This window comes from Pteropus alecto, unplaced genomic scaffold, assembly GCF_000325575.1.
Source record: "Pteropus alecto unplaced genomic scaffold, ASM32557v1 scaffold40, whole genome shotgun sequence".
Lineage (NCBI taxonomy): Eukaryota > Metazoa > Chordata > Mammalia > Chiroptera > Pteropodidae > Pteropus > Pteropus alecto.
Window position 1 is genome coordinate 1,687,731 of NW_006431919.1, and position 13,293 is coordinate 1,701,023.

General features: G+C 39.2%; 1 protein-coding gene across 1 annotated transcript in view; it reads right to left on the bottom strand.

Moving 5' to 3' along the window:
• Positions 1 to 13,293, bottom strand: part of PDE6A (phosphodiesterase 6A) — a 51,601-nt gene that overhangs the window by 31,267 nt on the left and 7,041 nt on the right. The window contains exons 3-6 of the mRNA XM_006906388.2: positions 12,828 to 12,917; positions 12,056 to 12,196; positions 6,031 to 6,105; positions 625 to 689 (exon numbers count right to left, since the gene is read on the bottom strand). Of these exons, the coding sequence (XP_006906450.1) occupies positions 625 to 689; positions 6,031 to 6,105; positions 12,056 to 12,196; positions 12,828 to 12,917 (371 nt within the window). The remainder of the gene's footprint in view (positions 1 to 624; positions 690 to 6,030; positions 6,106 to 12,055; positions 12,197 to 12,827; positions 12,918 to 13,293) is intronic.

Genomic DNA, 13,293 nt, shown 5'->3' on the forward strand with positions numbered 1-13,293 from the left:
AATTTAGATATAGATTTTTATCATATTTTATACTTTTTTCCTGTCTTTTTGTGCCATTCAAAGCAACTTTTGGTTTCAATGCTGCATCATAATATAATCTCTTTAAGTTGCTTTATATGACAATTAAATTCAATATGGATACAACTAACACATATAACTCACCTGAAGACATAGCTATATGAATGGTTATGACCAAGTGCATGCATAGCTAGGCAATAACAACTATATCAGACAGCAATTATACAATGTCATTGATTCTATTTCAGAAATGCAAAAAGTAGAAAACTATGCTTCTTAGAATCAATGAAATATGAGAGATTAATTACTTATTCAGCCTGGCAATCTTTGTCATTTAATTGGAATGTTACATTTAGAGAAGTTACTGATATATTTGTTCACTTTGTACATTTCCCACACGCTTTCTGTCCTTTCTAAATTTTTATTTTGCCTTCTTTTGGTTTGGTAAAGCATGCATTTATTATTCATTTTTCCTCTCTATTAATTCAGATGGCATATACTGTGGCGGCCAATGCTTACAAATATTCTGACTCTCATTTTCCTTTGGGCACATGGTAAGGTGACATTCCCTGTCCACTTGAAGTGAAGTACGGCCATCTGACTTACGGGATTACTTTGATGTCTTCTTTGCCATGCAGGATGTAGTCAATGACCTTGTAAAAGTTGATTTCCTAGGCAAAAGAGAGAAATATATACCTTCAGAATCTGAGAGAGAACTTCAGAAGGAGTGTGTCTATGACACAGGCCTTATTCTTTCCTGCATTCCCTAGGGTTTTTCAGAAGCCCCAGCCTGAATTTCTAAGGTTGTGTTCCAGCTGCCTCTGAAGACCATTCAGTTTTCAGCTAACTCAGGATTTTGTGTGCTCCTTAGGCCCAGCCTACAGTAGCCAAACAGGGGCTGGGATCCAGGGCAGGAAAGAGGGATAGGAAGTGTTCCAAGGTTATCTAGAGTTTGAGTACAAGAAGAAAGGGAGAAAGCAGCTGCTCGAGTTTAGGGAGAAAAGGAGTTAAAATGGAAGTTCTTGTTCCTTTCAGAATCACTGTCAACCCAGCCATTCTCCATGTAGGGCTCAGCTCCATGGACACGGTGCCCTTTTTCATTCATTCCTACCACTCAACTGCCTTCCTTGCTATGTCAGCTCTTCCAGATTTGTCTTCTCAATCGTGCCTCATGCCTCCTAACTCGCTTTCCAACTCTTTCATTCCTCCCACCTCCTTGCACCATTAAAGTTCTCACTCTTAGAATAAATCTGTCCAATGACATGACTTCCTAACTGGTAGTGCTCCATGGAAAATTCCATCACCTTATTTGAACTCCCAGGTGTGACAGGCAAGTTAGCAACCATTAAAAAATGGGAAAAATGAGACCCAGAGAGAGGAAAGGACAGTAAGAGAGTGAGCCGGGACCAGAACCTTGACTTTTATGTTCCATGTTCGTTTTACTATGTCACTTAAGGTTAATAACTTAAAGCAGTGTTTTGCTCTCTGCATCACTCTCACCTGGAACAGAACTATTTAAAGTGTGGTCCCTGGACTGATACCTATCTGCAAACTATTTGTGGCCATTCCTTGATGAGATAAAAATAAACATTGAGAGTTGGCATGTAGAAGCTTTTATAGCAGTTTGACTAAGTTAGATCTGTTGAAACTAATAAAAAAAAAATGGGAAGACTTATATTTTGTACGTCTTTTTAGTTTTTTTATTTTTCATTTTGAAAATTTCCAGTCCAAATGGATTAGAAATTAAAAACGAAAACAAAAACAAAAAAAAACCTGTTCCTTTACTACAGGTGTTCTGAGAATGCTCTAGAGATTTAAATGTAAACACCTGGGCCCCACTCTGCCTCCTGACTCAGCAACTCCACAAAGAAAATTCCTGACCCAATCAAGGTTGTCTGAAGGTCCATTTGGTTGACAGGAGATCATGACTTTCTTCAGGCCTATGCGAGAGAGGCTCTGCTCCTCAACAACCAGCATTGGCAGCAGCTACGGTGACTGAACCCTTCCGAGAAGTACACTCTAACTTAACAGGAGACAGAAGCTAGAGCTATTCTAAAGACGTCAGCGGGCCCAGGGTAGACGTGAGCTCCCTCGAATAGGAAGCATCCAAGTGGAGACTAGATGAACCCTACCATGTGATGAAATGGAGCTGAAACTAGATCTAGTGTGAAGACTCATGCTCTACTCTTGGTTTTACCATGAGTACTCTTTGGGCCTCAGTTCCCCCAGCTGCAAAATCAGTGGTGTTTGTTGATGCTGTTAAGCAGCAGAGCTCCTTCCCCAAACAAAGCATTTGATCTAATCATGTAAAGCGGATGAAAGTAGAACCGCCCTAATGGCAGCAGAGTTGAGTACATAGAGACCCTCATCTCTGGCCAAGGCAGCCATTGTGGAAGTCTAGGGTTCTAAGACAATCAGAGATGTTTAAAAATTGGACTGGATAATCCCTAAAGCCCCTCCCAGCTATAATTCTGAGACTGTAGTTGGATGGTAGGGAATATCCCTCAAAGATTAAAATGCACATATTCTTTGACCCAGTAATTCCACATTATAGTGACGGATCCTATAGATATACTCCCAGACATAGGTAAAAGCGTCATTTGCCTCATCCGGGGGTCTCAGCCAGACTGCTTTAAAAAGCCTGGAGACAATGTAATGGCCATCGTTAGGAGAGCAGTTAAACAAATTGAGTGACTGTGTACAGTGGATATTGTGCATGTCTCCAGAACGATGAAGTTGTATCTGTGCTGATAGGGAAGATGTCAAAACACAGGCAGGTGGGAAAAGTAAGACACAAAATGAAATCATCACATTTGTTGAGGGTGGGGGTAGTCGAATACATCTACATATCCAAGAACATCTGGATACCCACAGAAAAGACAGACTGCTAACCTGTCTCAGGAGGCTGGATTTCTGTGTTGTTCCCTTCTGTACGGTATGAGCTTTTCACTGTGCTCATGCATTACTTTTTCAATAAATATAAACAAATTGTGCTAAGAACACTTTTTAGAAGTGAAGTTGTAACTCGTAGGCCGTTCTAGAAAGCAAAGAAACCAAATTATCTGCTGGGGCTTTGGAAGAGCTAAGTTTCCACGTTGGGAGGAGGAGGAGGCTAACTTCTACGACCTTCTCGACCTTCTTCGGGTCTTTGTGTTAGAGCCATCTGTCTTTGGGCATGGGATGCTGACCGCAGCCCCAGGCAAGCTGCTGGCTCCGTGGGCCCTGCAGGCTGCCCTGTCCAGGGGTAGTCATGAGACTCTTTTAGAAAGGTTAGAAATGAACATGTTTTTTTGAAACCCACAGGAGAATCAATTTGCTTTCACAGAAAGCACAAAAAGGTCAGTGTGCTTTAGGTAAATAGGGCTTTTTTTCAAATACTGTAGCTCAGTCAAGCTGCCATCAAGGCCATATTAATGTAGGAATTCACCAGCCTTTGGAAAGTCAAAACTGAGCCACCAAAGAGCACTTTTGTTACCTTCCACCAGAGCAGCTAAGGCTGTAACACAAGGGTCTTTGAAAGAGCCACAAATACAGCCCTAGCCAAATCACTGTGCATGGAAATATACTAGTTTTAAAATAAGTGTTATATATATTTTTTTCACCAAAAAGCCTAATTAGCCTGTATAACTTTTTAATAATTAAAATACACATGTACAACACTTTATTTCTAAAAGGAGATGAAGTGAGGTGTAGCTGCTATTGCGGAGCTTTAAACCCAAGATTTGGGGAAGTTAATTGGTCAAAATCCAGACAAAAGCTGTATTTCTAATGTGAATGTGGCAGATAAAGTGTGAGAGTGATGTTAGAAGGCAAAGGGAATGTTGAAAAGCATGACTGTAACCAGCTACCAGAAAAGAAAGCATCTGGGGTTTGAATTTGTGCAAATGATTTGACCCCTCCAGACCTCAATCTTCTCACTATCAAATGAGGGGAAATGAAGATACCTCCTTCACAAACAGAAGAAGAAGAGTGAATGACATAATCCAGGTAAAGTTCCTGGCAGAGAGAGTGATTCAAGCCAGGTAGCCATGAGACTGGAGTGCCTACTGTGTATCAGCATGTAATTTCCTTTAGTTCCCAGGGCACTACTAGGTCAGGCATTACAGATGAGGAAGGTGAGGCTTAGAGAGGTTCCCCAAGGCCACACACCTGGCTGGTGGAGCAGGGATGTGAACTCAGGCTTTCTTCCTCCAAGCCCATGCTCCTTCCTCCAAGCCCATGCTCCTTCCAGAAGATCCGCTTTTGACTAATCCTGTCATGCTGTGTCTGGCCCAAGCTCAGGCCTATGTGTGTTTTCCTCACTAGCTGTGTCCTAAACCTGGAACGGACTTTGGAGATGAGTTCAGTCACAGTGCCCCATAGATGGGAAAGTCAGAGACCCAAGGGGTTATTTGACCAAGTTCATCCTACAAGTTAAAAACCAACCAAAACCAAAGTCTTTTGCCTTCTGGCCTTTTCTGTCACAACGTAATGCCTCATACTCTTGCAAGGACTGACTGAGCTCTTACTACCTGAGGGGTAGAAGATTTTGGGAAAGAAAAGTCTTAACCATGAGTGTGTTAGTCACCTCAGTAAACCAAAACTTCTTGAATTGATCAAATGATGGGCAGCTCTTCCTGGGCTGGCACTCAGTGAGGAAAGGTCCTGTTCAGTTCAATTTTAAAGACTGGGGTGCTTGAAGGTGAAGCGACAGATTAGTTAGAGCCCAACATTTCTCTGGCCGTCCTGGAGTTGGAGGTGACCTCTAACCTCAAGACTCAGCTCAGGGAGCTGAATATCAAAGTTGCTACGGAAACTGAAGTTAATTGAAGTTGGTGGTGTCTGAAAGCTATGGTGATCTCTATTCTAGTTCTTCCCCTTGTAAATTTCGAGAAGATACATGTTCAGCTCATATGGTAATTGGAGAAAAAACTCAGTGGTAACATGTCAGCACTGTCAACATAAAAAGCTGTACTTCAAAAGGAAAGGTGTCCCCAAATCGTTTTTGACAGTGGCACATGATACACTCCTTGAAGAGTCAGTCTTCCCAAATGCAATCACAAAATTGTATGGGTAAAAGAGTAGTTTGAAACTGGACACCAGCAGGTTATAAAGGTCACTTTGGATAAAGCACAGCAGACCACGTAGATTCCAAGGTTAAAATATTTTCGGGTGTGTATATGAAACTCATAAGCAAGAATTTGAATTAAGACTAAATAAAGTCTATCATACACACATACACACATACACACATAGCCCTTTATTTGGGGTAGGGTTAAGGTGGGCTGGGTGGGATCAAGCCTCCTAGCAGAAATTTCAGATAGGCTAAAAGAGCTTGTGGGAAAGAGCACTGGACTAAAACTCAATTCAGGGGATGACTCTGCTGCTTGCTTATCCTGTCTGGCCTCAGCTAAGATCATTCAGTCATTCTGTGGGTGCTATAGGCCATTTGAGTGCTAAGTCTGTTTACCCTGCATCATCATCACATCCCCACCTGTATCATTTTAGCTTCTCTAAAGTGTTTGTGCTTCACCTTTAAAATGAAGCAATGGTATGAGACCAGAGATAACAAACTCAAGTGCTATAGGCCCAATAGAAACATAAACAAAAGCAGGGGGCCGAGTGTACACAAGAGGGAGTGATGAGGAGGGACTGTGGCAAACTAGAGAGCTCAGGCCACATTCCAAAGAGACAGCCGATACTCAGCTCCAATTGAATTAACCCTGTGGGATTGCGGGTCCAATTTTGACAGATTTTCTACCTTTTTAAAAGAAACCGAGAATATAGATATTTATGGGAAATATCTTGATTTTTAATTGCTAAGCTACCAATTCAAAAAAAATTTTTAAGTAAAAAGATAGATTTGTAAATCTTGACAATTATAAGGAATTACCATAACTTCAAAGGAGAAAACCCAACCCAGAGAAGATAAATATTCAAGTGATAAAAAAAACATCAGCAGGGTCTACAGTGCCTGACATTTTCATTTCATTCAACATTTGATCATACTGAATCTGCCAGAGAGAGACCTACCCTTCCATCTGGAGTCCTGGGGCCAGTGTAAGGTGGAGCCTCACCCATCAGGACTGGCCAAACGTCAAAAAATTCCTAGGAATGAGAAAAACAATAATTAACATGTCGTGAAAATACATGATTGAAGGTTTAGCTAAAGCAATGTTCCTTGCAGTATCATTTATAATAGTAAAAAATTAGAAACAACCTAAGTGTCTAATAAGAGGGGACTTATTAAGTCAATTATGGTACACCTAATAACAATGATGCTACAGATGTTTATGTATTGATTAAAAAGGTGTTCATGATACACTGATGAGTAAAAAATGTGAGGTGACAAAAAATTATAGATCATGTAATCTCAATGTTTAACTATGCACAGAAAATGCTCTCAAAAATTCTCAACAAATCATTAACAACTGGTTTTCTCTGGGTGATTAGAATAAGACTATAATTTATTTAGCAATGTTTCCATAGTAAACTTTATTGCTTTCATGATCAGGAAAAAAATATTTTTCCCAGATAAGAAAGAAAAAACAGTAGTGCCAAATATGGACAGATCAATTCATATCTGAGATCCAAGAAGAAAGGATGATGCCTAAGACAACTAGCAAAGACAGGGGAAGAGAGAAAAGGGCCAGCATTGCACTGTCATGCAGGCCCAGGAGAAGAAACTGACTGAGATGGTGCTTGGGCTTTTCCCTGCTACTTCTCCTTCGGTTCTACTGCTTGCAGAGCTGCACAGCTTGTGGTGGGTGGAGCCTGGGCCTGCAGAGGAGGCCTCTGTCCTCCAGTGCCTGCTCTGTTCATTCGTCTGTTGGTGTTTGGGGACAGTGATCAATTAGCGCTGGGTTATGGTGGGTAGGATGCCCGTCTTTCCTGTTCTTGGTCTCTCTCTTGTTTGAACATGTTTGCCATGGCAGTTTGCCTATTCTAATATCATCTAGAGAACAAGGAGAAGGGAGTCACATGAAATTCAGATTTTTCTTGACTACTGACAATAGGAAGAAATTCTGGGTGAAAATCTGAACTCAAGGCCTACCTGAGTCACACTAGATATACTGAGATGGATAAGGCACAGTGTGTGCCTTGGGGGAACTTACTGTCTCATGGAGGAGACAATCAAGTACTCGAGTAACTATAGTAAGGGAGATGGGGTAAGAACCAAAACAGAAATGGAAGAACACGAATATTAGAGGAGCCCAGGAGAAGGAAAAGTACTTGGTGCTGACGTCATCTGTGTCAAACACTGAGTGTCTCTGAAGATTGATTGTTCCAGAAATAAACAGAAGTTGTCAGCAAGGGGTTGGGTGGAAAGTGGGGCATGTTTATGCCTGCCTTCCTCTCTCTTTCTTTCTCATTTTTCTTCTTTCTTTGATTTTTAAACAGCTTAACTGAGATATAATTCACATGCCATACAATTCACCAAGTTCAAGTGTATAATTCAGTGGCTTTTATTGATTTCTTTCATAAAGTCAGTAGCTCAGGTAAGAGCTTAGCTACCCGGGGCAGAGGAGTGGGTATAGGTTTTTAGAGTGATTGTAGGTAGCTCAGCTCGCCTCTAATTGCCAGGTTGTTCCATCTTTTGGGGATGACCAAATCAGAATATTTTTGCTGAAATGTGACTTTCCCTTTCGAGAGAGAGTTCAAAAGAAACAGAGGGCATAGAGCTGCCTGCACCTGGGGGCAGATCATTTAAGGTACAAACTGAGCACCTTAAAATGGAGGTTTCTGAATTCAACTACTCAGAAATTCTTTTGGCTTAAAAAAAAAAAACCATTCATTTGTATGGATTCATTCATATACTACTTTCTGAATTAGTATGAAAGAGCTTATTGCTGGACTTAGCAATATTTGGCAAAATATTTTAAGAGTATGCAAAAATCAAATGGATGACCACATTAGAACCAGAGGCTTCCTAAAGTCAGTATATGGCCCAACTGTACCAGAATCACTTAGGGAGCTATTTTAAAGGCAAAAATGAGAATAATAGACCCATGAGCATATGGAATTCTGGTTCATGATAAAATGGCATATCAAAATTGTGGCATTTCAAAACAGTGGAGCAAATGTAGACTACTGTTCCACTGAGAAAATATGGGGTCGGGGGGGACAAACTTACTCCTACCTCACATCATACTCATACATAATTTCAAGATGGATGAAAGATTAATACAGAGTAATCAAAACAATAAAATACTAGAGGAGAACACATTATATTATTTTATATTCTCTTTATAATATTGAGGATAGAGAAGTCTTTCTTAAACAAATCCAAAATTCGGAAGCCATAAAAGAAAATTTAAGTCTTCTATATGATGAAACATGACATAAACAAAGTTAAAATATGATCCACAGGAAGGGAAAATATGGTTGTAGCCTGTGTGACAGATATACAACTTTTATCATATATAAAGTACTCTTATATTTTAATAAGAAATAGACAATTCAATTTTAAAGGTGGAAAAATGATATGTCAGGGTAATACATGAAGAAAGAAAAATTAAATTACAAACAAACAAAATATATTTACCCTCACTGGTAATCAGTGAGAAAACAATCAGAAGTAAAAAGCAATAACAATTTTTGCCCATTCGGATAGGAAAAATAAAAAGATGTATGACATTCAGAATTGGTAGGAGCATGGGAAAATGGAACGCTCATGAAGCATGAACACAAGTGTAAAATAGTACAGTCTTTAGAGAGAAAATGTGGGGAAAACAAAATAAAATTTTGTCCCAATAATTCCACTTCCACAGCTCTATTATGTAGATATTCTCTGTTCGAGAGTGTAGAGATTTAACTCCATGATTGTATGCTGCAGAATCATCTTCAATTGCAAGACTGCTTAAAAATGATTTAAATGCTCAGCAATAGGAGAAAGAATAAATTAATATGGCATACCCATACTATTCAAAAGAATGAGATAACTCCAAGTGGGCTAAAGAACACAGGAAGAGGATTTCTACTTCGGCTAATGGTGGTTCGTTTGTTCCAAACCAATCCTCTGACTGAGAATAACTATAAAATCTAGACTGTGTGTATGTGTGTATATATGTATAAATATTTTTTTGAAGGAGTCATGGAGCTAGCAAGGCAGCAAGGACTTGATGGGCCAAGATCCCACAGAGAAGGGAAGCCTGGCTATGTGAGCCCAACATTGGATTCAAGTTTTCCTTTTGACCCCTTGTTAATACCAAAGATGATGTGGAGCAGCTAGGAAGCTAAGCAAAGCTTTCAGCAGATTCATGGGCTAGAAGAACAAAACTGGAATTTAGGGTCTGCCAAATAGGAATACCTTTGAAAACACCCCAGACTTTTGGCTGGGATCTCCCCGAAGGTTTATGCCCTAGGTATAAAAGTGAACCAAAATAGACTAGCCCTTGAAAAGTTTTCCAACAAAAATAATAGATATATAAGATAAGAATTAACTGAAAAATCAAGAGGGAAGCAGATTACAGGAACAGAGTCATAGAAGGTATCTACAGATATTACAGAGTCATACCCAGACTCTAAAATAACTGATTATGTCCAAGAAGTCAAATACAGAATAGAGAATTTTAGCAGAGAACTGGAAACTACAAAAAAAGAATGAAATGAAATTTCTAAGATTGAAAAATACATGAAATTAAGAACACAATAGATAGTTTTAACAGCCAATTAGACACAACTGAAGGATTGGTGATTAATGAAAGATAGATAAGAACAAATATCTAAATTGAAAAACAAAAATACAAAAGGATGCAAAACACAAGTGTGTAAGACACATAAAACATGTTGAAAAAGTCTAATATATAATAACAACAGACCTATAGGTCTTTTTACTAGTGAATGATATCAAGACATTTTATAAAGATAATGTAATTAAGACAGTATGATATTGCAGAAGAATAGATAAATATACCAATGGGAGAAATAGAGAGTCCAGAAACAGACTCCATATATATGGACACTTGATTGTTGATAGAGGTATGATAGGGAAAGGCAGTCTTTTTAATAGAAGAACGAGGAAAAAAAGGTTTTTTTCAATAAATAGTGCTGGGTCAATTGGATAGCCACATGGAAAAATTAATACTGACCTCACACTACACACTTTAAGTATTCCAGGTAGATGGTAGAACTCCATGCAGAAGTTAAAACAATAAAGCTTTTAGAAGTTAACGTGAGTATTTACATCACCTTAGGGCACAAACACCAATAACCCTAAAGGGAAAGATTGGTAAATTGGCCTACATTAGAACTCACAACTTACATTCCTCAAAACATACTATTAAGAGAAAGAAAGCACAGAGTGGGGCGAAATATTTGCAATGTGTGTATTCAACAGGAGGACCCATATCCATAATTTGTAAAGCACTCCCACTAATCAGTAACATCAAAAAGGCAACAGATTTTTTTTTTTTAATGGAGAAAAGACTCGAACAGGCACTACACAAAAGAAGATATCCAAATGACCAATAAACATGAAAAAATGTTCAAACTCATCAGTAATTAGGAGAATGCATGTTAATAACCAAAAAGATAACACTACCTGCTCACAACAATTAATAAGACTGGCAATACCAAGAACTGGGGAGGAACCCCTCCTACATTGCTGGCAGGAGGATAAAATGGTACATTCATTTTGAAAATCAGATGGGCAATATCTACTAATACTGTTACCCAGAACTTCTAATCCTCGGAAAATGCCTAAAAGAAATGGATTCGACTGTGTACCAAAAGATATGTATTAGAGTGTTCATAATAATAATATTCAGAATAGCCCAAACTTGAAAACTCAGATGTCCATCGATAGTAGAAAAAATAAATATTTTGTAGGTTATTAATATAATGGAACATTCTGAGGGAATGAAAATGAATGAACAAATGTTATGTGGAGCAACAAGGACTGAGTTTACAATCAAAATGATCAAAAGAAGCTGGATACCAAAGAGCACGTATTTGTGTGATTCCATTCATATGGACTTCAAAGTTACTGCAAAGGGGTAAGGAAGGGGCTTTTGAAGGGTTAGAAATGTTCTATTTTTTTCATCTTATTGATGGTTACATGAGGATGTGATAAATTATTAAACTATTCACCTATAATTAGTGCTCTTCTCTGTGTATATGTTATATTTCAACATAAAGACTTATTAAACGGAATCCATGTATACTGACATAGAAAGATATTCACAAAGCATTAAGTATAAAAAGCAGATAATCAGGAAATGTAGCCCAGCAATTTTTAAACAGTTCCTCAGAAGATTCTGTGAAATTTGGGAGTCTGTGCTAGATCTAAGGTCTTTTCCAACCCCAGATCTTGTAATTCACGTATTCATTCAACCAAATATCTGGAGGGTCTCCACTGGTCTGGGCACCACACTCAGCATGACAAGGTGTACAAAATGAAACTGACAGGAATCCTTGACCTTGGGTCTTTGGGATAGGAAATCACAAATCTAGGTAACTCTAGAAATCTATTCCAAGGCAGAAAATGATTAGCCTCAGGAGCAGAGATAGAGCAAGAGCAATGGGAGTGTTAGTTTAGGGAAACCTAGCTAACAAACAGAGCTAGAGACTTTCTCAGGCTCTGCCTCCCTAATCAATGCATTTGGGGCAAATCCAGCCCCTGAGCATTTTAATGGAACAGACCTAAGTATCTGCCTCCACTTCACTTGCCTGGGTCAACCCTGGGCTCTACAAACCGTAGGAAAGGTTTTTGCCCACCTCTGAATGCATTTTCTGAGAATTCCTGAAGTTGGCAACTTTCTTCTTTCTGGACTTTCCCCCACAAAGAAACTTCTTTATTACTCACCTTCACCACCTCATCAAGCCTTCTCACATGCGCTTTCTTTTCCAGCTGACTAGGGAAGATACAGGTTGTTTGTACTCACCTTGCCCTATATCGGCTTTTCTCTTTTAAAGTATAAAACTATGAAAAACTTTTCACAACTATCCGCATCCTCCCAGCCTCATCCCTGTGCAACTAAATGGGCAAAACAAGCCTGGGCTCCTCTCAGAGTGTATGTAACCTGCTCTTGGAGAGAGAGGTACGCTCCTTTCTCACCTTTTGCTTGGTCATGTCTAAGAGCCCCACGGAGTATCTGTCGCAGTTGAGGAAGGCTCGGACCGTGTACAGGGCTTTGTGGAACTGTCTCTCTATGTCCGTAAGCTCTTCAAAGACTTTGCTGCCAGACCACAGCAGTATCTGAAAAAACACAAAAACATCGTCAAATTTTTTGAGGCACAAAGCAGAACTCACTAGCGAGAGAATAATAGCAACCCCCTTGTCTTGGTGAAGCTTTCTAGAGTTTATCTCATTTAATCCTCACAGCAGCCCTGAGATAGAGACAGGATAATTATCCCCATTTTTATAGATGGAGAAACTGAGGTTCAAGGAGGTGAAGTAACTGGCCAGCTTGCAACTCTTTCCATTTGTTTTATCTCATAGTTTGTTAAAGAGAATAATAATAACGAACGTGGATTAAGTATTAGTGCTCTACACACATTATTTCATTTACTATTGACAATAATCATTTAAGAGTGGAACCATAATTATCTCCATTTTTCAAATGGGGAGACTGAAGCTTGGAGAGGCTAAGTGATTTGCTCAGGGTCTTAGAGCTGATAAATGGCTTAACAGGGATTCAAATCCAAGCTTGAAAACTCGTGCAGGTAATAACTCTGGAATATAACTTTACATATATCCACTACCTCACAACACCGGAGATGCTGCAAAGACACTTTATGCTGATTCCTAGGCTGCCTTTCCAGCCTGACCACTCCAATGCTTCAGTAAAGGCATGTGTCCAGTCCAGTCCCTTGAGCCACCCCCTTACCTGGCCACGCCGGGTCTCACAGTTGTGCAAGTAACTCAGGTGGAACACCTTCATGATTAGATTTGCAAAATTTAGGTACTTAAGAAGAATCTGAAAATCAAAGAGCATGAGGGGAAATAGATGAGAAGGAGAAATCCTTTCTGTGGCCACTTCTCCCATCAGCAAATGTCTGAATATTTTTAAAGCTTCATCAGAGACAATTTGAGCAAATAGATTATGGAATGCTGACTCAACTCATAAAATATTACATTTTAAGAGTATAAAACTCACAGAATGTAGGATGCTGATGGAGTGTATTAATGAAAAATAGTTACTATTTATTGTTTGCAGTCCCTGTGATGTCATTTATATATGTTATCTGATCACCACAATTACCCCAAGAGATGGAGACTGTAAAGTTATTCCCATTTTAAAACTATATTTTAAAGCTCAGGAATCAGATGCCAAAATAGGGAAAGCCCCAAGT